This window comes from Biomphalaria glabrata, chromosome 2 (assembly GCF_947242115.1).
Source record: "Biomphalaria glabrata chromosome 2, xgBioGlab47.1, whole genome shotgun sequence".
Taxonomy (NCBI): domain Eukaryota; kingdom Metazoa; phylum Mollusca; class Gastropoda; family Planorbidae; genus Biomphalaria; species Biomphalaria glabrata.
In genome coordinates, this window is record NC_074712.1 from 30,379,191 (window position 1) to 30,406,681 (window position 27,491).

At 35.6% G+C, this 27,491-nt stretch overlaps 3 protein-coding genes across 8 annotated transcripts in view; 2 read left to right on the plus strand and 1 right to left on the minus strand.

The window, feature by feature from the left end:
* The window catches only part of LOC106077399 (short-chain dehydrogenase/reductase family 42E member 1-like), a 283,344-nt gene extending 256,790 nt beyond the window's left edge, over window positions 1–26,554 (minus strand). Inside the window, exons 1-3 of the mRNA XM_056020027.1 lie at window positions 26,378–26,554; window positions 22,933–23,112; window positions 20,122–20,217 (exon numbers count right to left, since the gene is read on the minus strand). Coding sequence (XP_055876002.1) covers window positions 20,122–20,217; window positions 22,933–23,094 — 258 coding nt within the window. The 5' untranslated portion in view covers window positions 23,095–23,112; window positions 26,378–26,554. The remainder of the gene's footprint in view (window positions 1–20,121; window positions 20,218–22,932; window positions 23,113–26,377) is intronic.
* Window positions 1–27,491, plus strand: part of LOC106077997 (netrin receptor UNC5C-like) — a 505,747-nt gene that overhangs the window by 104,028 nt on the left and 374,228 nt on the right. For 4 of the 5 annotated variants that reach the window (XM_056020001.1, XM_056020000.1, XM_056020004.1 and 1 more), the window contains exon 3: window positions 21,563–21,771. The gene's annotated coding sequence lies outside the window, so the exon portion shown is untranslated. Of the gene's footprint in view, window positions 1–15,539; window positions 15,732–21,562; window positions 21,772–27,491 lie in introns of those variants that run through there. The other variant, XM_056020002.1, reaches the window with a different exon arrangement.
* LOC106071032 (sperm-tail PG-rich repeat-containing protein 2-like) overlaps window positions 26,641–27,491 on the plus strand; it is a 98,584-nt gene continuing 97,733 nt past the window's right edge. Inside the window, exon 1 of one of the 2 annotated variants that reach the window (XM_013231060.2) lies at window positions 26,641–26,777. The gene's annotated coding sequence lies outside the window, so the exon portion shown is untranslated. Of the gene's footprint in view, window positions 26,778–26,828; window positions 26,897–27,491 lie in introns of those variants that run through there. The other variant, XM_056020007.1, reaches the window with a different exon arrangement.

Sequence of the window (27,491 nt, forward strand, 5' to 3'; positions counted from 1 at the left end):
TTTTCAGATATTTTAGAATATTGGCATTTAGTTTTCATTCTCTTTACTTCAATGTATTTTTCTGAACGATGTATTCATGCTATTCATTCATGTCAGAAAGACAGACAGACGGATGGACGGACGGTCGGATAGACACAGAAATATAGATAGATAAAAGTGTATCAAATATAGAGTGCCGGTGTGCCCAATATAAAAGAACTGTGTGCCGAAACTGAACAACTGGTCCACGCCAAACATATACTAGAACGATGTGCCGAAACGAATAGTGCTTGGAGCCACAATCAATTACCAGAGGCAACTATAAAGCGACGTGCTTAGACTACAGTACTCTTGCGATACGATATGACACGTAGAACTATAGAAAGTACTTTTGTGATAGGATGTGACCCGTAGAACTATACAAAGTACTTTTGTGATACGATATGACCTGTAGAACTATAGAAAGTACTTTTGTGATAGGATGTGACCCGTAGATCAATAGAAAGTACTTTTGTGATAGGATGTGACCTGTATCTTATCTTATCTTATATAATACAGACGTTACTTCAAAAAAGAAGATGATTACGTCCTACGCGTCATGCATTTAGTCATGCATATTAACCAATGACTTAAATTCTGCCAAGTCACTGGTTTTCCTGGCTAGCTCAGGCAACCCATTCCATGCTCTAATAGCACTAGGGAAGAAGGAGTATTTGTACAAATTTGTCCTAGCATATGGGACGAGGAATGTGCCTTTATCTTTGTGTCTTTCAGAGTATTTTATTAAATTTTGTTTTTGTATTTGAAGATTATGGTTCAGTGTTTTATGTATGATTGCTACTTTACTTTTGAGCCTTCTGTCCTGAAGGCTTTCTAAATTTAGTGATTTTACTAAAGTAGAACTAGAACTATACAAAGTACTTTTGTGATAGGATGTGACCCGTAGATCTATAGAAAGTACATTTGTGATACGATATGACCTGTAGAACTATACAAAGTACTTTTGTGATAGGATGTGACCCGTAGATCTATAGAAAGTACTTTTGTACCCGCGTACCAATGTGCGAGATGAACCTGAGACCAAGGGGAGGTCAATACTCACCGTCTTAAAGAAGCAATCAGTGCGTTTCCAGGTCAAGTCCTGACACCAAATGTAATGAGCCATTGTGAGATGCCCCAAGTTAAGTCCAATGTGATTTTTTTTTAAAGCGAGGTCAATGGAACCCAATCAGACACGCTGGACTGGCTACACGTGCTGGTAAAGCATGTCTAATACACTATCGATCGGTTATAGATCCACTTCACCTGCACCGGAGAGGGGTTGGAGTGGGGGGCTTACAAAACGCTTTGGCGTTGAAATGATGAGATTGTGCCCCGCGCATTAATGAGTTGTGTGATCAGATACAAGCTGAGCACCAGTCATATGGAAGATACACACACACACACACAAATACCAACTAACACACACACGCACACAGGTAAGCTTCTCCTAATCGAGAACCCAGATAGTCAATCTGACAGGTGGAAAGTTTACTAGTGGGGTCGTGTGGACGATCTAATGCTGATGAGTTTGGGATCAAGTCCTGGAAGAAAGACTAAGAAAGACGTTTTGATGGCCAACTCCCAAACTGGTAGAAGCTCCCTGGTCACGGTGGGAAACAGTAAATGCTATTGGTCGTTGTGCAGTGCAATAGGCCTAATCTAGGTCTGTAGATTTTGTGCTGATCAGAAGATTGATTGTTTCTGTACGGGTAGTATCACTCTGAGTTCTTATTAACAGACTTACAGATCAAGACATAGACAATAAAGTAAATGAAGGTCCTACTGTTACAACAGTTTGCAAAGCACAGGGAAGGTCCTACTGTTACAACAGTTTGCAAAGCACAGGAAAGGTCCTACTGTTACAACAGTTTGCAAAGCACAGGAACGGTCCTACTGTTACAACAGTTTGCAAAGCACAGGAAAGGTCCTACTGTTACAACAGTTTGCAAAGCACAGGAAAGGTCTACTGTTACAACGTTTGCAAAGCACAGGAAAGGTCTACTGTTACAAAGCACAGGAAACGTCCTACTGTTACAACAGTTTGCAAAGCACAGGAAAGGTCCTACTGTTACAAAGCACAGGAAACGTCCTACTGTTACAACAGTTTGCAAAGCACAGGAAAGGTCTACTGTTACAAAGTTTGCAAAGCACAGGAAAGGTCTACTGTTACAAAGCACAGGAAAGGTCCTACTGTTACAACAGTTTGCAAAGCACAGGAAAGGTCTACTGTTACAACAGTTTGCAAAGCACAGGAAAGGTCCTACTGTTACAAAGTTTGCAAAGCACAGGAAAGGTCTACTGTTACAACAGTTTGCAAAGCACAGGAAAGGTCCTACTGTTACAACAGTTTGCAAAGCACAGGAAAGGTCTACTGTTACAAAGCACAAGAAAGGTCTTATTGTTACAAAAGTTGCAAAGCACAGGAGAGAGGTCTACTGTTACAAAGGTTGCAAAGCACAGGAAAGGTCTCACTGTTACAAAGGTTACAAAGCAGAGGAAAGGTCTCATTGCTACAAAGCACAGGAAAGGTCTTCCTGTTACAACAGTTTTGTAAAGCTCGTGCTGTGCCAGGTCTCTGGTTGGCTATTAACATGTGTGTGTGTGTGTATATTTGGTAGAAATGTCGCTGCTGTGTTGACGTGCAGTGGGATAGGCGTTCCTTTTATGAGTTTTGACATTTTAGAAGTATCAGCAAGAGATAAAAGATGAATCGGGATCGAAACACCCGGCGTAGTCGGTGAATAAGAGCCCGTGTGTCAAGCGACATGAAAACACATTCCCTTAGCACGACATCATTTTAATGAAGCTGACATTTCACTCATCGGCAAGACTAATAAATTTCAAGGATCTGAGGATATTATTTTTAGCAAAAAGGATATGGGGAAATAACTCTTGAAATACGACAGTTTAGCTGGGTATTTGGACATCGGAATAATATGCAGCTCCAGCAGGGGGAAATAACCTAACTCGTCTGCTTGATTAAAGGGAAGTCACCCCATGATATATTTTACATGATTACATGATTATCCCCCCTTGTCGGCACAAGTCCGTCTGCCCGTCCCGTTATCCGCCCATTTCTTGTTGTCCTACTATGAATAGCTCTAACAATCAAAGAGTGAGAGAAAAAGAAATAGAATAATTCTATCACTGGGGTATAGTGGGAGTGACCTAGACCTTAGTAGATGGTCGCTTGAGGAGAATATAGTGAGAACTAACAAAACATATTTTTTTTAGAACACTTGTCAAATGTTGATCTAGATCTACTTCATCAGTGACCTGTCATTTCTAACAAACTTGTACTAGCTAATATCTAGAAAGTCTCTCTTAGGGTCCATCTAGAAATGAGAAAACAATATGCTAATCAGATATAATGAACAGAAAATGTCACTATTAGTTCATTATCCATAAGTCTCAAACGTTTTAACATATACATCTACTTCTTTGGTTGCTGTGTTGGCAAGTGCTTTTTTTTTCTTTGCATTCCTACCTTCGGGAACATACCCGTACATATAAGGTAAGACAGATTACTTTCAATGATGGAACCTCCATGATGGTACCTACTGTTTTATTCAAGTACAAGGCTTATCTCCCTTTAGTTTAGTAAATTTTCTATATTTCACAAAATTAATTAATTAATTCCGACAAACTGATTAACTGTCTTGTTGTTTTTTATTCGTGTATTTTCATCCATAATTAATAACTTGGAACAATAGATTAACAACAAGCTAAGGGAGACACCAATGCAGTTAGATTAAAAGGGAAGTAACCAAATAAAATAGGTAATGCGCCCTTTTACCACCCCCCCCCCCCTTTTTTTTTCCCTCATCTTTAACCACTGTTGTGAATCCCTAGTACTTGGGAAGGAGTGCCCTGGCAGCACTGGAAGTTGACTAGATCTGAAGTGGACAAAAAAGGAAAAAAAAAAAGGGGGGGGGAGGGAACGTAAAAGAAAAAAAAAAGGTCGCTTCCTCTTGACGTGTTTCAAGAGTGGTCCACTAATGAAGAGATCCCTGCATTTAACTTATTGGCCAGCCCTCCTCCAGGCACCACTGGCAAGTGGACAGTGAGTGCTGGACATACAGATGTATTCCAATTCCACGGGGTAAGAAATGTGCAAAGATTTCTCCTTGCGATCAATGTTTTTGTTGGAATGATATATTACCCACAAGCCACCTCCCTCCTTTTTTCTCCCTCCCTACCATAGTGCTTTCATTCCTTTAGAGAGATTGGCTTAAAGAGGGTCTCTTAAAGAACCTGGAAATATGTATATATTTTTTAAGTGTGTACAGTGTCTAAGATACTTTATTGACGTTAGAGCAGATGATCTATCCTCACATGTAAATACATCACTAAACTTTGGGGGGGGGGGGGACGGGACGAGGTTGAGGACAGATTTATAGGTTTGTTTTAAATATGTAGGGGCACGGTGGCAGAGTGGTTAAGCGCTTGGACCTCGAACCTGGGGTCCTTTTTTCAAATCTCAGTGAAGCCTGGAATTTTCCGTTTCGGGATTTTTTTGGGCGGCATTAAGTCCACCCAACTCTTACAGGTACCTAACTTTAGGCGGCATTGAGTCCAGCCAACTCTTATAGGTACCTAACTTTAGGCGGTCGGTCGTTGTGAAATTTGAAAGTAACATTCGCTAAGTTTGACATAGATCTAAATCCAATCCACTAGATTAGTCAGACACAAACTAAGGCCGGCAAGCCGCTAGTTTGTTATCAAGTGTAAAAAAAAAAAGTGACCGATTTGCAGTGGTGTATCATCTTAAATACGATTACTCGAGAACTTTGTTGATGTCAACAGATTTGTGTTCAATAAACAAGCCACAGGAAGTGACGGGATGTGAAGAGTGAGAATCACACATTTGTCCCAACCTTTAGGTTGCTCACATCCCGAAGATGTCTCCCTAATGATAGCGTGTTCTAGGGCACGGCTCGAGATGAAAACAAAAACCTCCAGGAACAGACTTGGGATCTACTTCAACGTTACTTCAACGTTACTTCAACGTTTTTGTTTGTTTGTTTTTTGTTGTTGTTTTTGTCCTTGACCAACGAATTTAAGTTCCATCTCGAGTTTCGGGATGGTGTTGGCCCGTAGCCTTGGTCACCGTGAGTGTAGTGCAAGCCCAAAGGACCTTTTAGAACTAAGACCTTTTAGAACTAAGACCATCCCACAGTATTTCAATCAAGGACCTTTATATTGAATGGAAACCAGTCCACCTTGCTCTTAGTTCCAACATCAATTGATACTGAGAGACTAAACAATAGCAGCCTCATACACTTTGATCTCTCAAGTGTGAACAGATCTTACACGTTCTTGTACACAATTGTAGACACAGCCTGTGTTAGAAAGTGGTTTCATTTCAGACAGCAGTTTAGATATTTAATGCAAATGCAGATTTAAACTATTTTAAACCAATCTAAGAAAGTAAACAGTATAAAACAAGAAATAAACAGCGCGAGGATTGCATACTTGAATTACATTAATTAATTATGGGAAACAGTTTCAGTATGTGCATTATAAATAGTTTCTGCCTCCTGTTAAATATATATTGTCAAACCTGTAATCAGGACCACAGTGTCCTCGGAAGTCTTCATGTTATTTTCTTGTCTGTAGAACAAACTTAAGGAAAGCAATTTGACTGAATAATAAGCAGAATATAGGAAAAATACTTCTTTAAATTTAAAAAAAAAAAAAAAAGCTTATGCAAAAGCAAGAACCGCAATTATTTGAATATCTCTCGATACTACAAAATTTTATCTCCCTTTTATATAAAAAAAATAAATTACCAGCATTTAATAAAAAAAATTTTTTTTTCGTTGATTCCTGTGTTGTAGTCGACAATGAATGCTTGCTACGTTTTAACTTGATCCGAGAGTAGGAAATGGTAGAAATGTACCAGATTTGTACCAGACAGAAAAACAAGAGTCCGATGATGTAAGTAGTTTTGAGCTCAAACAAGTCAAATAGAAAACTGTCAGAAAAAAAATAATAAAAAAAAAAAACCCCATCTTCTCTTATTCTCCTATACATAAGATCAAGTTTGAATATCGCTAGGCTTCAGATAACAAGAGACCAATCACAATCAATCCAACTCCCGTCTCCGATGATCAAACAAGTCAAACCTCATTGGCTCAACTGTACACCACGTGACCAGCACGTGACTAGAATGTCAAATCTGAAAGGCAGAGGGAAAAGATGGTGCTGGTGGTAGAGGGGAGAGACAGAAGAATATAAGGTAAATAATTCAATGATGTCTTCAAGGCAACAAGGGCTGTGAGGGAGGGGGGCGCCGTTTACCTTGGTTTAGGTTGGTGGGCTAAACTCAGATGACTGCCACATGTGCTACTGTTTGTTGTTCGAACCTTCAATCTGCCAGTGTTAATAATCCCTTTGAAAATCTTAAATACAAACGCCGAAAGAGAAAGACAGATTGTTGGCTTCCACAGCATGACAAGAACAATCATTCGCTCTTTGGGGGATCAAAAACAAAGAGGCGTACACTGCAATGTGGGCCACACGGGAGTTATTGACAATCAAAACAAAAGATATGGACCACGCGAGTGTAAATAGCTATGTGCTTCGATTACATAAGATGGCATAAAGTCCAAAGCATGTCAACAGTAATGACAAGCAAGCCAACAAATCGATTTCTTGGCGGCATTCTTATGACATCGCAAATAGCAGAATTGGATCAAAAGATAAGTGTAGAAGTATAATCGATGAAAAACTCTTATTGCTATAAGTCTGGGTTTTAAGCATTAGTAAAAGGTACTCATTATCGCTTTGGACTTTTAGCATTAGTACAGGGGGCCCATCATTGCTTTTAGCATTCGTAAAAGATGCCCATTCCTTTTTGTTGAGTGTAGGGACGATGGTAAATGCAGTGCCACAAGGGTACAATAAAAAGCTGAATTTTTTGGCATATCAATTCAACAAAGTCCGGTACAAAAAGTTTCTCCAATCTAATGCACCCAAGGCAAGTTCCAAAACATTGCGAATCTCGGTCAATCCTAATGAAGTTTGAAAATTATCCAATTAGAATCAATTATATTCGAGTACTGCCATGATTTTAAGTATTTGATTAAAGGATTATTTCGATTTGGGTTGTAAATTTGAATAGCTGGATTTATGCTTCAAGTTAAAGTCACAAATGTAAAGTAGGTTTGTTCGTGTGTGTGTGTGTGTGTGTGTGTACAAAATAAGGACAACAAAGAAAGACGCTGTTCTTACAATCAGCTGGCCACGTTCCATAGTATTTAGCCTAGGGTCTAGAGAGTAACCCTTTCAAGAGGGAACATCGGGAAGGTCTTCATTACGTTTAATCTCTTACCTATTCAAGTCTACGCTCCTGAACTCAGAAAGGTCACGCCTCTTAACCCTGGCTCAGCCTCGCGCGTGTTTCTCTCGACTTCAACAAAGGGAAGCAAAGAATGAAGAGTTACATCGCGGAGGTAAGAAAAAAGAAAGCACTCTTTCCGATGAGATACAGTTACTTTGTCGTCTGCTACAAAGTTTCATTGACGTCTGCTAAAAAGTCTCTTCTCAAAAAGGTGGCCAGGATGGGATTCTTCGGGATTAATGGAAAATGAATTAACTTACTTAGGTTTTATAGTTTAACGAATAAGTGGATCCTTTGTCAATAAGGCAGAACAAACATTTTTTTTTTAGAAGGAAAACAAAAACGTGTACTAGTTGATCGAGGGATTGATTAGTGTTGTAAACAAAACATTCGTTTTGGCAGCCATTTAAACTATACATTTCTTAAATGGATATTTTAGTTTGAATCCCAGTGTCATGGACTTTACAATTAAATCTTGTATAAAAACTAGTTTATATTGTAGCAATAAAAGTAATTTGATATTGTTCCCAGTGGACCAATACACACTCCAGATCGAGAAGTCTTCGAAAGATTCTGAACTAGTTTCTAACTCGTAATTGTTAACCGAATCTTGCAAACAATTTTATTTTCCAGCTAATCAAAGAAGAAAGAGAGGGTGGACCAGAAAGTATACATTAGAGAAAAACAAATTATTAAAAAACAAAACAGAGGCGAGAGGTTCTCCATTGACAGACATTCACATTAGAACTAATTGAAAAGAAATAGCAGAATGACGACTCTTTGATGAGCAGCATCCTGAGGCCTTAGATCAAGTGCGCCTTGCAGCCTACACAATGCACTAGACTTTCACTAACGACGGTGTATCACTGGCGCATTAAGTCAACGGGCGGCCTAATGGAAATAGCTTGCCTGATCCGCACTCCCCCTCTCTAGCCAGAACATCAACGACTTACCATTTTTTTTCCTCCTCTTGATGCCTCCTGGGAGTGTGAGTTAACAGAGGGGAGGGTAAACACTTCAATGTATTCAATCGATAATTTGTTATGAAAATATTTGATCTGCGGGGATTTGAGACTGGTAAGTTAATATCTGGTCCAGCGCGTGGTCAGCCTATTTCTAGTGGCCGGAGAGAACGTGAAACTGGTCATCTAATTCTATTTAGTTCAAAGTTCAACGTCCAATCCGAAATTTGCTAAGTAAAACAAGCCCAACACCCGCACCAACAAAGACTTCTCACGTGATCATTCACGTGCTAGTTTCTCCTGTTATAAATGTAACAATGGCACTGTGTCGCCATCCACAATAACCATGTACCTTTGTACGTTCTCTAACGCTTTGTACCCATGAGAAACGTGTGCATCCAAGTTCTTTGTTTTAGTCCTATATCCAAGTTCTTTGTTTTAGTCCTACATCCAAGTTCTTTGTTTTAGTCCTATATCCAAGTTCTTTGTTTTAGTCCTACATCCAAGTTCTTTGTTTCAGTCCTACATCCAAGTTCTTTGTTTTTAGTCCTACATCCAAGTTCTTTGTTTTAGTCTTACATCCAAGTTCTTTGTTTTAGTCTTATATCCAAGTTCTTTGTTTTAGTCCTATATCCAAGTTCTTTGTTTTAGTCTTACATACAAGTTTTTTGTTTCAGTCCTACATCCAAGTTCTTTGTTTTAGTCTTACATCCAAGTTCTTTGTTTTAGTCTTATATCCAAGTTCTTTGTTTTAGTCTTATATCCAAGTTCTTTGTTTTAGTCCTATATCCAAGTTCTTTGTTTTAGTCTTACATACAAGTTTTTTGTTTCAGTCCTACATTCAAGTTCTTTGTTTTAGTCTTGCATCCAAGTTCTTTGTTTTAGTCCTACATCCAAGTTCTTTGTTTTAATCTTACATCAAAGTTCTTTGTTTTTAGTCTTACATCCAAGTTCTTTGTTTTTAGTCTTACATCCAAGTTCTTTGTTTTTAGTCCTACATCCAAGTTTTTTGTTTTAGTCCTACATCCAAGTTATTTGTTTTAGTCTTACATCCAAGTTCTTTGTTTTAGTCTTATATCCAAGTTCTTTGTTTTAGTCTTACATCCAAGTTCTTTGTTTTAGTCCTATATCCAAGTTCTTTGTTTTAGTCTTACATACAAGTTTTTTGTTTCAGTCCTACATCCAAGTTCTTTGTTTTAGTCTTAAATCCAAGTTTTTTGTTTTAGTCTTATATCCAAGTTCTTTGTTTTAGTCCTATATCCAAGTTCTTTGTTTTAGTCTTACATACAAGTTTTTTGTTTCAGTCCTACATTCAAGTTCTTTGTTTTAGTCTTGCATCCAAGTTCTTTGTTTTAGTCCTACATCCAAGTTCTTTGTTTTAGTCTTACATCCAAGTTCTTTGTTTTTAGTCTTACATCCAAGTTCTTTGTTTTTAGTCTTACATCCAAGTTCTTTGTTTTTAGTCCTACATCCAAGTTCTTTGTTTTAGTCTTACATCCAAGTTCTTTGTTTTAGTCCTGCATTAAATTTCTTTGTTTTAGTCATACATCCAAGTTCTTTGTTTTAGTCTTACATCCAAGTTCTTTGTTTTAGTCTTACATCCAAGTTCTTTGTTTCAGTCCTACATTCAAGTTCTTTGTTTCAGTCCTACATCCAAGTTCTTTGTTTTAGTCTTACATCCAAGTTCTTTGTTTTAGTCTTACATCCAAGTTCTTTGTTTCAGTCCTACATTCAAGTTCTTTGTTTCAGTCCTACATTCAAGTTCTTTGTTTTAGTCTTACATCCAAGTTCTTTGTTTTAGTCCTACATCCAAGTTCTTTGTATTAGACCTACATCCAAGTTCTTTGTTTTAGTCTTACATCCAAGTTCTTTGTTTTAGTCTTACATCCAAGTTCTTTGTTTCAGTCCTACATTCAAGTTCTTTGTTTTAGTCCTATATCCAAGTTCTTTGTTTTAGTCCTATATCCAAGTTCTTTGTTTTAGTCTTACAGCCAAGTTCTTTGTTTTAGTCTTATATCCAAGTTCTTTGTTTCAGTCCTACATCCAAGTTCTTTGTTTTAGTCTTACATCCAAGTTCTTTGTTTTAGTCTTACATCCAAGTTCTTTGTTTTAGTCTTACATCCAAGTTCTTTGTTTTAGTCTTACATCCAAGTTCTTTGTTTTAGTCCTACATCCAAGTTCTTTGTTTTAGTCTTACATCCAAGTTCTTTGTTTCAGTCCTACATTCAAGTTCTTTGTTTTTAGTCCTACATCCAAGTTCTTTGTTTTAGTCTTACATCCAAGTTCTTTGTTTCAGTCCTACATTCAAGTTCTTTATTTCAGTCCTACATCCAAGTTCTTTGTTTCAGTCCTACATCCACGTTCTTTCTTTTAGTCCTATATCCAAGTTCTTTGTTTCAGTCTTACATCCAAGTTCTTTGTTTCAGTCCTACATCCACGTTCTTTCTTTTAGTCCTATATCCAAGTTCTTTGTTTCAGTCTTACATCCAAGTTCTTTGTTTTAGACATACATCCAAGTTCTTTGTTGTAGTCTTACATCCAAGTTCTTTGTTTTAGTCTTACATCCAAGTTCTTTGTTTCAGTCCTACATTCAAGTTCTTTGTTTTAGTCCTACATCCAAGTTCTTTGTTTTAGTCTTACATCCAAGTTCTTTGTTTTAGTCTTATATCCAAGTTCTTTGTTTCAGTCCTACATTCAAGTTCTTTGTTTTAGTTTTACATCCAAGTTCTTTGTTTTAGTCCTACATCCAAGTTCTTTGTTTTAGTCCTACATCCAAGTTCTTTGTTTTAGTCTTACATCCAAGTTCTTTGTTTTAGTCTTACATCCAAGTTCTTTGTTTTAGTCTTATATCAAAACAGTCAGATACACAATTAGATACACACTTAGATACACAATTAGATACACTATATGCAATATACGAAATATAGATTCAAAATCAACTATACAAGAACTGGGCAGCACACTAATCAAGAGTAAGCACTGCAAACATTCCAATGTCGTGATATGATCTCCCACCATGTGACCAAACCCCTACCCATCAAGACCACCATCACAGCACCAGAACTGTCAGGTCACTACACGGATTGTATGGTCAGTGATTTTAAGGAAACGATGAAATAGACCCCTCTTCTCGTGAGGTTAAAATAACATTTTAAAAATACCAGAGACTTGAGATAGAATAAAAGGCATAATAGTGTTAAGGGTCGCATGTCCATCACCCCCCCCCCCATACAGGCGTAACCTATGACCTAAGGGTTAAACTAGAAAATACAATGTCCATGAATGTTAAACAAATATTGTACTGTTTCATTGTAGAAAGATGGATGCTGGCATAGCGAGGGAGGGATCTAGTATGTGAGTCTCGGTAAAGACTGGGATTACGAATTTCTAATGGATACCTAATATTAGCTGGGTAGAGTAAATACGTTTAGTCGCTGTGCTGGCCACATGACACCCTCATTAACCGTTGACAATATAAACAGATGACCTTTACATTTTACACCATCTGCCCTAGAGATCGCAATGTTTAAAAAGGGGACTATTATTTTAAAAGAATATATTTAACTGTTTAATTGTCACATAATGTTTATTGTTCATAATTTTGCTTTTGTCTACACAAGCCTTGGGAGTAGGTCATGGACAAAACTAAGGAAGCTGGGGTCGTAGACATAAAACAAGCCGTTTATAAACACGTGATTTCGTCACAAAATTCAAGTCAAAACAAAAACAATAACAACCATCTGGGTGGCACAAGATCTGGGTTTATAAACACAACGAAATGTCAAAGTGTCACCCAGTCTGCAAAGTTAACGTCTGCCAACGTCTACCAGACGTAATCAGACACGACCAACAATCCCGACTCGCATGTCACTTAACAAGGAGCTAACAGACGTGATCAGTTTCAGCAGAGCTCAGCGTGTTTGTACACTGTGTCGCGGAGAACAGAGACCCTTGAGCTCGGCTATGCTAGATGTACAAGTTCGGGACAATGTACATGTGCGTGTGTGCGAGCGAGTACAGCATCCGGCTAGAAAGTACTACCAGCATATGGTTGCAGTTAAGCGCCATGTCACCTCATCAGTGACGACTGCTTCCATAGTGCAATGGCTTGTTGCATCTATTTCGGTGGGCCCGCCAATATCCAAGCATTCCTTGCTTTGGGTCTCACCCCCCCCCCCCAACTCCGTATTCCCAACCCCCCCCCCCTTTTACGCCAAACTATCACAGTACTACTTCAAAATAAACAAAAAACAACAAAGCACAATTTAAAAAAAATACTTTTTCAATTACAAAAAGCAAAGCTTATCTAAGGGGAAGAACTGCAAAATCACTACCATATATGATGCAGGTTTAGTTCCCCTTTTATATAAAACAAAATTCATTAACAACCACTTATTGTTTAACTAATTGCTTAATTTTTTTTTAGTTGATTCATGTTTTGCTAGGCACAACAAATAATTTTGTTACGTTTCAACTTGATACGAGAATGTGAAGTGGGAGAAATGACGAGTACAAAAATAGTACCAGACAGACAGAGTGAGTTGATATAGAATCTTTATACAAAGTATCTGGATTCCCTTTTTTTTTTAAACCTGTGGTCCTCAATTTGTCAATCTCCTGACAATGTCCAAAAACTTCGTTATATAAAATCATCAAAAAATGCGTTGAGAAGAAAGACCTCAATTGCATCATCGTACATGTATATGCATATCCATTTGTAGTACTCACGAACTATTGTGTAAATCATAATTTAAACCCAATGTAAGTTAAAAACCCCAGCCTATATCCATTATTTACTTCCACGTCTGCTTAGTCCACACAATGTTTTACAAAATGAGAGAAGATCGGGGCGGGGTATGCTAGGGGTAAAGAAGGGGACATAACCATCAACAAGTGAAAGCTTTGAGAAACAGACGAGAAAAAAAAAACTTTGGCGATAACTTTAATTGAAAAGAACACAGCCAGCTGCAGGCGTTACGCATAAAGGCGAGATATATGCCCTGTCTAGAGTGTGAGAGCCCAGCTAGGCAGATGAGATTACCAGGCGGGCAGGACTTACATACATAACCATCACACCGCCTAGGACGGCCAATTTCAAAGTGAGATTGTTGCCAAAATAATGAATGACAAACATACAGGGAAGCAAATTGAGCCCCAAGCTTTCCCAATCTGGGTTTTCATCATTTCATGGCTGTTTTTCAAACTTGCAGTCGTACCAGATTTTTGTTCCCAGAGTGTGTGAGTTTGAAATGATAGCTGGTATATATGCAGCCAAGAAGAGTAAACATGAGACACGCGCTTTGCCCGGCCTACAAAGGAGGGCAGGGGGGTGTGGGGTTGTGATAGAGAAAACATGGCCATGGGAGCAGGACGCGCCATTTCATGTTGTGCACGCGGGATCCAACTCTGCCATACTTCCGCCCGTCTCCTCCCGCGGATCCTGCTTGAACAGGAGAAGGCCGTCACGGATGAGCGGTGCGACTTCTACCAAAACAATCCGCCTAAACAGCTGTACTAAATGTTGAGCTTTTCCTTCAGTCTATTAAACCCACATGAGCGGGCTTAAAGAACTGGCCAGGAAAACAAAATTAAATATGACAAGCCGAAATTAAAAACAAAAAATAGCCAAATAGATTCTAGAGTTACATGTTTGCGATTTTTTTGGTTGATTTTAGTGTAATGAATGTATAGATAGACTGGGCTGTAGCTTCTACCACTTTGATGGTCACTTTTAGAAGCCATTATCATTTATGTCTAAACTGCTCTCTCTCTCTCTCTCTCTCTCTGTGCAACCCCCCCCCCCAATAGACACACAGGTTACTAATAATACTTTGATAACGATTCTGCATTGAGTTTACTATCTGAGTGTTGGTTTTATGTCTTTTAATTTTTGGGCCAGTCACGTTTAGATCTAAAACACATATAGAGCTGAAAATCACTACTTTTGATCTTCTGAAAGTGAATTATTTTGTTTAATAAAAAATTAGTTAAAATTAATTAGCACAACGACCAACGGCCTTTACTTCTTCCCCAACTAATGCCAGGTACCCATTGGAGCTGGCTGCACTCAGAGGCTTTCAAAGATTCCAAAATTTAAAATCTCAGTCTTCACCAGGTTTCGAACAAAGGACACCCGGTTCAGAAGCCAAGCGCTTTACCGCTCAGCCACTGCGCCTCCGACACATATGGTATATCATTTATATAAATCGATTTACAAGTCTTAAATAGTGATGAAAACAATGATCATGTAAGACTACTTAATAACAAATATAGAAAGTCCCTTGGTATTCACACTTAAGGCAAATGAATGTGCGAGCACAGACGACCCACAGGGGCCTCCCAAGAGTTTGTGTTACTCTTTTAGGGGAGAAAGCTATATGACTATAAGAAATGTTGCTCTTGTTACACGCTTTAACGTTATAAACTAGAAGAGTTATGGTTCCTGTTCTTTTTATGTATAGAATGAAAAGAGGCCAATGGTAAAGCGCTTGTGTTGGATAGTAGTTTTGTCCAATACAGTATCCGATATAGTGTTAAAGCGGCACATTCTTTAAATGCGTTCTCCTTTGTTTAAGAATGAGAGTGCTTTATGGCTTTACAATAACAATAACGAGTTGCAGTCAATAATGTGCTCGCTCAAACATTTTAAAACGCGTCTTTTCCTAAACAGTAAATAGTAGGGTCATTTGATGATTTGGCAGAGGAACAAAAATGTACTGTTAGAGTAGTATGTGCTGTAAAAATTAACAAAATAAAAATAAGCTCCATAAAAATCACCATCCACAGGGTTTTCGGGGTTTACGCCCATTGATTAGCGAGGTAAACGCCCTCCCACCATTACCTATTGGTAAGTCAACTGTTCCCATGAAAGTCATCACTAAACACCAGTTATTGGGCATGTCTCTCGTTTAAGTGAGTAAAACAAAACTGTCCCGCCCGTGCATGTCTCTGTCAGCCTGTCAGTTACTCCCCCCCCCCCCCACTTTAGTAAAACAAAGACACCACATAGGGGGAGGGCACGTGCTGAAATAAAGTTTAAAAAATATTTAAAAAATGAGAAGGAGTAGAGCCCCCCCCCCCTTTCCTCTTAACACTTCAAACAAGCTTACAACCCTATGCCTCAACAGCATCTGGAATAGTGATGGTGATTCTCTTCCCCCCCCCCCTTTTATTATTATTTTTTTTGTTCTTCGCGCCGTGAAGCACACCTAACATTCCCGTAACAAGGCCACCGCCACAACTCTTTCATGATGCCGCGCGTTGAGTAGATCCAATGCCTTCTCAATACATCTTTGTTGTCAACTGCGCCTAGTGGAGCCCCGAGTACCGGGATGGCTAATGGCATGAATGAAGATAAACGAGCGATCAGTGGGATGACCTAAATATTCATGGACGCTGGTCAGGTAACATTCTTCCGGCATTAACATAGATTTCCGTAAACTAAAATAAAAGCGAAAGTGACCACATTTAGGGCCGTTCGATTTCGTATTCAATTACAGATAGTTAGAAGAGGTGCTCTTAAAATGAAGGCAGGAAAAGAAACAACATTGTCAAAGGGGAGTAATACTCAAGGACTTTTTTTTACATGCAGTAATTATTAACAAGAAATACGTCTTAAAGTTGGTGTGTTTTTTTAAATCAATAAATAATTCTAAATTTAAAAAAAAAAACACCAAAAAAAAAAAAAATCAGCATTTAGACTACCGATAATAATGTTCATTTATTTCATTACCACCTACTGATGGTAATTAAGAATGCGTCGGTACTGAAGCATAGGAATAACATTGAAATTTAGCAAGGAGTTACTCTGAACAAAGGTTACTTAGTCATTTCAAACACCAGCTGGATAGCTCACACAGGTCAGATGTTCAGTCGAATGACATGGTACTCACTTCAAAGCTCCGTAATTATGGTGATGATGACTAAGAGGTGTCCAAGTATCATGGATTCCATTGTTTTGGTATGCAGTTAGTGAACTATCAAACTATTTGAAAGTAATGCCCTGCCTATACTTTATGGTTGCTATGTCTCTAACTAATGAGGTGTTCACATTATAACTGCTAGTCGTTCTTCGAGTCTGTTGTTTATAGATCTATGTTTACTATCTATCCTTGTTATTTATAGATCTATGTTTACAGCCTTACTGGAAATGACTATGACATATTGTCTTAATTGTAAAAATTTCAACATAAATTTGTTGAGAATTACACTTTTGTTTTAAAGCGGCCCCTTAGAAAAAAGCAACTAGTGTATTTATGCTGCTTGCCTGTCCGCTTGCAAAGTTTAGATTGCCATATATGGTCTTCTCAAAATCTGTCCTTTTTTTTTCCATCAGTAAGCATGTTTTAAGCACATACATATAAACCATTTTTTAAGACCAAATTCATTAGATTACACCAAAGAATCCATGCTGATTTATAAATCATAAAACATATCACTTAATGGGTCTACATATTAAATATAAGGCACTATGTCTTCATACATGTACACCAGTTCTCTAGATGATCAAAACTAATGTACTATTGAGATGTAATATGAAATGAATCAACTTAGAAATGGACCCATATATGTTATGTACATTGTTTCTTGTGCCAACTGCTGGTGTATTTCTGTATAAGCAAATTACATCTCTATCACATCACAGTGAAGCAAACCAAATTCAATAGAAAAGTTATCAGAGTAGAACTGTTTATAGACGGTATAGTGTTTCAGTAAAGGGTGGTGATATCTAATACTATTTAATTGAACTGTTTGTTGGTTGGTTGCCATCGATCTATCTAAAAAAAAAATTAAAAAATAATACAAATAGTCAAAATATGTGATCTTTTATTGCTTAGCATCCCTTGACTCTTGAGCATTCTTTCTATCTTGTACAAACTAACACATTTCATTTGTTGTTGTAGTTTGCATTGCTCAAACAATTATCATAAATATACTCAGGTACCCCAGAATCTCAAGGATATATAGCAAAACGTTTCCCTTGTGAGACTTAAGAATAATGACTAAGAATAGTGACTTAAACAAAAACATTTCTAAGTCTTTTATTTATTGACAGACTTTTTAATGAACACAGTGACAGAGTATCATTTTATTTCTCCACATATCTAAAGTGCCTGTACAATCTAGTCTTCTCGGTATACAAACTTTAACTCTGTAGAGTTCATTTTATAAGTAGTTTAACTCTGTTTTGTTCATGTCATAAATAGTTTAACCCTATAGTGTTCATGTTATAGGTAGTTTAACCCTGTAGTGTTCATGTTATAGGTAGTTTAACCCTGTAGTGTTCATGTTATAGGTAGTTTAACCCTGTAGTGTTCATGTTATAGGTAGTTTAACCCTGTATGCTCATGTCATAATAAGTTTAACCCTGTAGTGTTCATGTTATAGGTAGTTTAACCCTGTAGTGCTCATGTCATAATAAATTTAACCCTGTAGTGTTCATGTTATAGGTAGCTTAACTCTGTTGTGTTTATGTTATAAGTAGTTTAACGTGTAGGTCCTACTAAACAAAAATTATTCTAGCATGACAAATCACTGGACCATGACACTGGGATGCAAGAAACAATAAACAAAACCTCAAGGATTGTAAATCAGGTGTAAGGACATCTATTTACCACCTTGTTTCACTCTGTGTTACAAAGAGCAACTAGTGCATGAGACATTGAAGTTGATCAGAAAACAAGATTACAACTTCTTAATAGCCAGGGGGGAATAGTAAACTAGTTAATGTTTGCCCAAATAGTTTTGCTACTTGATACTTTTAGAATCTAGATCTAAATGCATCAGCTCTAGATGGACACAAACTGATTTGGACAACATTGCAAGAACACAACAAAGAAATGTCAATGATTTATAAACTAATACAAGATTACATTAAATAAAAGCACTGCATACTATGATGTATATTATATTCCATAACACAATGTATACAATTCAGCCAAAACCTAACTACGGATATTTTAAAACAAAAAAGACTTTTATCGTCTTGAATATATATTCTTTGCTTGGTACATGACAATTAAGTGACAACACAAAATTAGGGCTAAGTAATTGATAGACAAGGGGATTTAAAGCTGGTAGTCCAACAAAACAATGGTAATCTCCCTTGCCACACTTTCCCCAGACACAGAAGAATGAAAGCTGTAACAGAAGAATATTTCTGACATTAATAATAACTGGCTTGTGCCAACTGAGAGCAGCGATGGTCAGACATTGCAAATTACCTGCGCAGTTGACTTTGGTTGCCATGGTGACATTTACAAACAGAAATTGAATCATGCAGACAGAGAAGAAGACAAAAAAAATGACAAGATATTAATATTGTAAAACAAAAGGAAGTGGACGCCTAAATAATTCAGCTCTAGGAGATTGTGTTGGAAATAGAACAGTCTTAGAGAAGAAAACACAAACAAGGGGGAAAAACTTCTCTTATGGAAATGTGTATGGGTGTATGAGTGTGTGTATGTTGACATTTGTGTATGTGTGTGTGTGTGCAAATGAAAAGTAATGAGAATGTCGCAGTAATTGGATAACAACATTTCAAAAACATAATTATATTTTGTTTTTATATTTTAACTTGATTTTCATTTGATATTATCAAAAAAGTTGTTTTTTTTTAAAGCTCAGGCTAAAGAAACTTCAACATGATGCTCAGTCACATAACAGCAAGACATAGGCACATTTACAGTAGAATTTTTGTTCAGAATTAATTTATAGAAAATTACTGACTAAAAAAATTAATAATGAAATTAAAATTGCATAAACGCTTCAGTTTAGAATAAATATATAATTTTTTTAATAAATATTTAAACAATACATTGTTGTAACAAATGTGTTTTCTTTCAATGAGTAAATAAGTGAGGAATTAGAAATACAGTTTAGACAGCTTCTTACCTAATTATTCTAGATATAAAATTAGATACTTCACAGAGTTTTGTGGACTATGTCATTAAAACCTCAGAATCCTGATATCCACATTGTGAGACAAGATCTTAGACAAACAGCCCTGAAGTTGGTCATCATGTCCCATTGTTTCAAGGTTTTAGGGGCAGCAAAGGTCTACTAAGCTTTACTTAAACAGATGTAGGGGTAAAAATAAGAAGCTAAGTAGACTGGGAACATCCTGACCTGTGAATGAGCTGGGAACACCCTGACCTGTGAATGAGCTGGGAACACCCTGACCTGTGAATGAGCTGGGAACACCCTGACCTGAGAACCAACTGAGAACATATTGGCATGTGATAACACCCTTGTCTGTGAATGAACTGATAACACCCTGACCTGTGAATGAACTGATAACACTCTGGCACTTTAAATAACTGGGAACACCCATGTATTTTCCTTAATTGGTAAACTACAAAACCAGTCAGACCCCATTAGAAAAAATATGAAAATGTTTCATTAGACTCAAACAATATGTGACTTAATAGATTTTTACTACCCATTAGAAATGAAGATTATTGTGACCTTAAAGGAAAACACTTTTATCTTCTTCATATTAAAATGAAAAATTCAGGAATTTCAAAAACCAGGTAGAAGTCAAGTTTAAAAAAAACTTTCAAATAAAAACATGTAGTAAAGATTCCTTCTAAGAAAAGAAAAAAAAAAATAATACTCCCAATAAGTTTCTGGTGCTACAAATAGTGCTAAATTGGTTTTATTGCATGCAGAAAATGATTGCCTCGTTTCTAAAACTGTTATTAGGTTCTTAAATAAATTTGAAAGCTTGAGTTAATGGCAGGAGTGAAAAGCAGTTAAAGAAGAAGAAGCAGCAATAAAAGAAAGCTGTCTAACCTGCTCTCTGCCTGACATTCCATAGGAAGCCAGATGATAAACTGCATTAGCTCCCTTGATAACTTCACACAGTTTCCTCCCCTCCACAATGTCTCCCTGATGAACACAAAAAGTTGAATGAAGCATTCAAAGGAAACAAAATATTTTTTTTTCACACAGTTCTTCAACGACAAATATTCAAAGTTTAAAACAATAGGCTTAAATGTGGAATTTTTTCTGTTTGTAAAAACTCAGAAGTGGATTTAAATTTACACAAAATTGAAAAGAATTTTTTGTTTTTGTTTGGATCCCCTGTTGCTAGAGTGACGAGCATGTTTTTGGAATGAAAGGACAAATAACTCTTAATGACATTTATTAAAAAAATTAAAGAACTTTGTTTTCAATTTGTCAATCTTCATTTTCAAACCCTAATATCCTTCAAATAATTAAACAAGGAAAAACAAAAAAAAAAACTTTTTTTCAAAGCTTATATTACATTACGTCTAATTGTATCAATTAGTTAGGATCAGTCATGGAATTATACATTTGTGATTGGCATAGACATAATAAATCAGTGCGATTAGAAATATTTTTACCAATAGTTTTTGTTTAGCTTCTAGCTTTCTTAATACACTATGATCCTATCACTTGTCTGGACCAGTTGGGGGGGGGGGGGGGGGGGAGAAAAAGGGGATAATGCATCTTAAATGCATAAAAACAAATTTCACTCAGAGTTTGAGTCCTCAAGGGTACTAATTTAATTTATACCATCATATCTGTCAAGTACAATTTCTTTCCCTTGTTCAACAAAATAATTAATTACCAATAATTAATTAACTATTAGGTTAATTTTTTTCTTATCGATTGTGTTGTCAGGTAAAAGAAATAATTATAAAATAATAATAATAATAATAATTTCAGCTTAATCTGAGATTTCAAGTGGGAAAAATAATGTGTGCAAACTTTTTACCATACAGAGTGAGTTGATATAACCTTTGTAAAAAATATAGTTGAAAAAGAGAGAAATGCAAAAAAAAAAAAAAAAAAAACAAAGAAAAAGAGAAAAGCTTGTGAGTAATTGATCTACTCAAAGGTTTATGTTAGAAAGTTGGAGAGTCAGCCAGTTATTCATTAAGGATTTCCTTTTTGATTCAAGACAATTTTATACTATTTAGAATATTTCACCATATAATTTTATCATGTAGTTTTTGTTTCTAGGTTTCAAATTCAATTTTTTGTTTAACTTTAGCATAGATTGAGGTGCAATACTAAAATTTTAGGTTTGTAATGATAAAAATGTATTTGAATTACAATAAAGCCTTTCATTTCGACTCACAGCTTGATGAGAAATGGTCTGAAAAAAATCATACAAAATGTTGCAATGATTAAGAACATAATTTATATTTTAAATTTAAACCAATTGTTTCTTTAACATACTCAAATTAAAAGTTTTCTTTTTCAGGAGACAGTGGATAAAACAATGTCAGCAGTGTGAATCAAAGAGGAGGAAATCAGGACCATCTTCTGTTGTAGTCAGTGAATGAGTAGCCGATTGTTAACCGGCCTCATTGGGATGTAAATAGAACAGAATAAAATGTAGAATGGAGGTTTTAATAGCATTATATCTGATGTTTTCCCCAGACGGTGGAACATTTTCTTCACTTTAACCAGGTAAGTGTTTTTACTTATTCATACTCTGTGACTGTTTAAACTGACACATGGCTGATGAGATCAACTAAAATATTTTGTTTAATTATCCATACGAAACTTTAAACAAAAAATGTTTTGGGAACTTTATTTCTTTGAGTATAATAACTGTGATAACAAAACAAAAAAAATTGGTTATTTTAGTAAATACACCAATAGTGTTCTATCAAATTCAAAATGGGATCTGTGGCTTAGAGGCAAAACCACTAGGCTACCTATCCAGAGAGCTCAAGCTCGAATCTTAACTCAAGCAGAGTTTTGTTTGTTCCAAAAAAAAGATTGGAGCACAGTGCACTGAGCTGTACAAAAGTAATAAAAAAATATTTTTAAAAAGAAATAATTAATCAAATATATAAAGAATGCAAGGAATACATATGCATGTACGTATGTTTGCCATACATAGAAATCAGCTCCGTTTGACCAATCTTGATAAAACCTGGCAAAAATGTTACTTAGATCAAGGCAGAGACCATAGTGTATGTTTAATGTCCCACCAACAAGGATCAAGCCCTAAAAATACATTTTAAAATATCTTAAAATATCTAAATTTATCTCTATTAGAAAACGAAAACAGTTTTCTCAGTATTGTGTATTTGATATCAGTAAAACCCACACTAAGGCCAGCAGGTCATCTGTCATATCCAGCTAGTAATTATCATAAAATACACATGTGATTGCTTAGTCCTGTGGTGCACACTTTGGATTGTCATCACAATGGTCATGAATTGAAATCTTTGCTACTGGACTGCAGGAGGTTTGGCTTAGAATGCAATCCTCTTCAGGCATGAAGAATCAGGAAACAGTTGGAACCTTTCAATTTCAATCTTAAAAGTATTTGTTTCAGTTTCTAATATAATAGCTTAGTAGTTGTTAACTTGTATACTTAAATAATTCATGATTTCCATCTAAACAGCAGGGAAAAAATATAGAGAGATAGATCTATAGATTTTGGAACTTTGTAAACTTGTAATTAAGTCAAGTAAAAAATTCAAACTACAGCAGCAAAAAAAAAATGTTTCAAAAATCCTTTATAAATTCAGCTTTGCAAACCAAAATAATGTGGTTCACATCAACATCTAGTTATCTTTAAAAATGTAAGTTTGGTTCTTATAAAAGTCTAGTTACCTTTATAAATTCCATTCCATCTTCAAGTTCCCAAACCGGCTCTTTGATATCAAAAAGTCGCACCAGATGACCTTTCTTTGTCAACTGCTTTCCTAAAGAGAAACCTGGGAAGCCAGCACCGCCCGTGACAACATGAACTTCTTTATCACCTGTCCCAGTCATTTTCTTCTTCTCTAAGTCCTGAAATATATTGAGAACAAACTCCAAATGCTTGCGCTAACCTTTGACCTCTGTGAATGAAGTGATGAATGAAGGAAGGCAATTTTCGTGGACACTGAATGTAATTGGGTGAGGCTACTGGGTGATTCAACTTTCTTAACAAGCCCAGGTGAAATCTGGGAGAGTGCCTCCTGTGTAGCCAACAGAGTCAACATATTTACAGCTAAATAGAAAAATATTTCTACACCAACAGGATAAAAATATCCTTAGTGATGGCCAATCAAGCTTAGCTTATTTACAAAGTTACTTTCTTTATTGCTAATAATTTTTCTTATTCAGGATTGGTTCATATTTTTGGCCTGATAAAAAGGCTCTATTTTCATTTTCAATATTCTTCCATATGTATGAATAATTTTAAAGAAGAAGAGAATGTAAGTTATGGTCTAATAATCATATTCAATACAAGGAGAAAATTCAAATGGTTTGTAAGCTTTTATAAAATGTAGGCCCTATTTGTGGAGTATAAAATATAATATTATAGAAATTAATCCTTAAAGCTAGGCTCTTTCAGTTTACATCCCTTACAATAATGAACACCAAATATTTTAGATCTATATTATAGCCCACCTCAATAAACTAAGCAAAGTGTCACCAAAGTGATGAATATATCTTGATAAGAATAGAATAGCAAATGCACTATAAATTATAAAGAAAAAAAAAGATAAAAAGAAAGAATAGGCTTAATGGAAGAAAAGTGTTTTCAAGTAGAAATATTTTTTTCAGTGTGTTAAATCCTGCAAACATTTTTTTTTGTTTACTAGAGGGTCTTGTGAATGGTAAATATTTTGGAAAGAAGCTGTCAATGTCAAGGTCAATGAACTAGTGCTTGGCTAGATGTAAAGTAATGGGATTTTCAATAATAACAATTGCATTGATTATTACTTTTAATTACTCATAAATGAATATTGTCTTAATAGAGATTGTAGAGAAGCATGATATAAGTAAAAACAGTTCAAACAACCAAAACAAATCTGCCCCATAAGATATGGAGTAGTAAGGCTGAGTAGTTAAGTGCTTAGATTATGAACCTGAGGTCATGGGTTCGAATCGCAGTGAAGACTGAGATTTGAATCAAGGGATTTTTTTAGGGCGCCCCTGAGTCCACCCAACCCCAATGGGTACCTGACTTCAGATGATTTAAACATCATCTGCCCTATAGATTGCAAAGTCTGAAAGGGGAACTTTATTTTATAAGATATAATGTGCTCCTCTTCAATTGAAAACATTACTAATAGTCTCACCTCAACCCCCAAGGCAGTCAAACAGTCCACAACCTATTCTTAGCTTAATTAATAATTTTGTGTGTGTGTTTTATAGCTTAAAAGAGAAACAGTTTAACATCAACATTGTTTTCACTCAAGGAGAATCTAACAATTTTACCTCAGACTATTTTCTCAATCCTGTTACGTCATTGTAGCTGATACCATATGTTTTTTTTTAGGAACTTTCTGTCCTTATAACCATTTGGACTATATCAATGTCTTTAATCTTATTTTTTAGCAAAGAAAATAATGCCTTTTTGTACACTGAGAGTCAGATGTTAATAAGTCTGTGTCATTATCTGTTATTATACTAATATTATATACTATATTGACGTAAGGCAGCATTTCTCAAACTGTGGGGTCTCGCCTTCTTAGTCCTACTAAGAGGGGCACAAAATCTTGAATAAAAAAAAAAGGGGGGGGGGGGCGCAAAGCCGGTCAGTTTATTTTTTTTTATATAAAGTCTAGAGTAGACTCAATTCAAAGATTCTCAATAGTTCTCAATCTGGTGGATTAGACCACTCGGGGGTAAATTACAGTTTGTAAGGGTCACGTAAGACAATCGGAAATGTTGATTTTTATTTGCCTATTCCAATGTGTAAAACTTTACACTACACAAAGTTTTTGCATTGCTTGTTTTTTTTTTACTATGATTGTCATTCGAGGATAGATGTTCCAAGCAACTAAATTAGAATGATTTCAAATATTTAAATACAGTAGTAGACTTGATGCAGATGACATTTTTGTGATCTTACTAAGACTAACCCAAGAATTCCTGATCTGTTGAAATAGAAACAAGATTAACCTTGACACCAACTATGGCTTCTTTGTACATACAATCCACAACATTTTTGAAGCAACATTGTTTACGGTGGTTCAGACCAATGGCCATGCTTTTCAAATTGTCCCATTATATAGACAATATAGTTTACAACATGAATATGGTGAATATGCATACAAAAAAATACAATAATAATAATTAATGAATGCAAGTTGTAATGATTACACTTTAAGTTTTCATAATTTAACTATAAGCAAATATATATTGATCAAAATATAATTCTACATACTGTTTCATAAATAAAAATAAAGTTTTGGCAGTATATATCAGTTGTTTACGTTATGATTACAATTTTATTTTTATAACATCAACAAAAGCACAGTTGGAAGAAAAGATTATATGGTCAGGCTGAATCTTAAAAGTGGTCGCAGTTCAAGAACCGCTGCTCAAAGTTTTCTAGCCTATAAATTATATATAGATCTAGACTCTAGCCCTAGATTCAAGAAATCTAACTCGAGACAGTTCTAACTCTAACTAAGTAACTTTATTTAGACTCTAGACTAAGTATAAGTAAAAAGTCGACTAAGACTAAGAGTTTATTAATTATATATTATAATAATAATATTAATAAAAAAAATAAAATACTTAAACTTTTTATTATAATTAGGCTATTTCATAATGTATGACTATATTCTATATCATAGTGACAGTACTGACAGTCATAATCTCATATAGTTAGACTCTACACTGTCTACAGTTACACTGAGTGACTGACTCTACGCTCTAGCAGTCTGGCTCTACTAGTAGTGGTACTACTACTATACTACTAGTACTACCCTAGTACCCTCTTCTAACTTCTAGTCCTCTCTACGACTCTCACTCTACTCTTCTAGATCTAGCTACTAACTTAACTAAGCTAGCAGCTAGTGAGCTAGAGTCAGTCTATCATAAGTCTATGACTATGTCACGATACTATGTGACATACTGTATGTGAATGTGAGTAAACTAAGAGTATGTTAAGTATGTAGTATGTACAGTTAAGTACAGTAGTAGCTAGATCTAGATCTAGAATCTAGATGAACTGTAATTTGACTAAACTATAAAGCATATATCTAATCGAGATCTAGATTATACTAGATACAGTCTAAGTCTAGTACTTCTAATAATCATGCTTTACTTTTACCTTAGTCCTTAGTTTAGTTTTGTAACAATAAAATTAATACCGCCTCTTGACTAGTAGTAGTATGTTCGTCGTATTGTTGACAAAGCTGTGATTGTGGTTGTCGTAAAAAATCTCTATCTCGCCGAAGTTAAATAATATGTACACCAAGTTAAGCTACAGATCAAATAACTGTTCAAATCTTGTGATGTTATAAGCTACTAGAGATACGGTGTCTATACGTTTCGAAGCTACTAGAACAACGTCCAATTCCAAAAATGCTTGGACTTTGCTTTTTTAATGTTACGACAACGTCTAGCTATCGATCTTATTTTGTGCGCGGAAGTTCAGAACCATAGCAACGATGTAACCAAGATGGCGGTCAATATACTACAGTGAGAGTCTGTGAACGTCAGTGTTGCAGGTAAATAGATCTAGTTTTTTTTTTCACTAAAGAGTTTTAAAATATTATTAATATTATTCTTATACTGTATTTACGTGTCAGTTGAATAAATGTTAACAAATAGCTCTATCCCGAAAATAGTATGTTTAGATCTAGATCTAGCTTTTTGAAGCTTTAAGTTTAACTTCAGAACTTTAGATCATCTAGATCTAGATCTAGCTAGACCTAAGACTAGAGAGTAGAGTCAATCTTAAATAATTATAATTTTATACACTATTAGTATTAGACTATTAAGTATTAGCTTAGGCTTAGGCCTACTGAGGCTACTGTACTAACTTATAAGACTAATATTATCAAAAATTATTAGTATAAATGATAATATTTATTATATTTAAATATTACTATTACTAATAACTAGTAAGTAGTAGGCTATTACTAGATCTAGTATTAAAAGTATTACTATTATTAAGTACTTTTGACTATTGGTAGGGTTATTAATAAGTTTAATTAAAATACTTTTTATAGCCTATTATTAGTCTTAGTATTATTTGTAAATACTTGTTTTGTTTATTTATTTATTAAGACTAAGACTGCTTTATTGATCCTTATGGAAATTTTTTGTGATTACAAGGACTCTTTTCTCATATAAAGGCAACACAACAGAAACATTCACATAAATAGAACAGAAACAACATTAAGAGTTCATTTATTTATGTTTTGTGAAAGTGGACTATT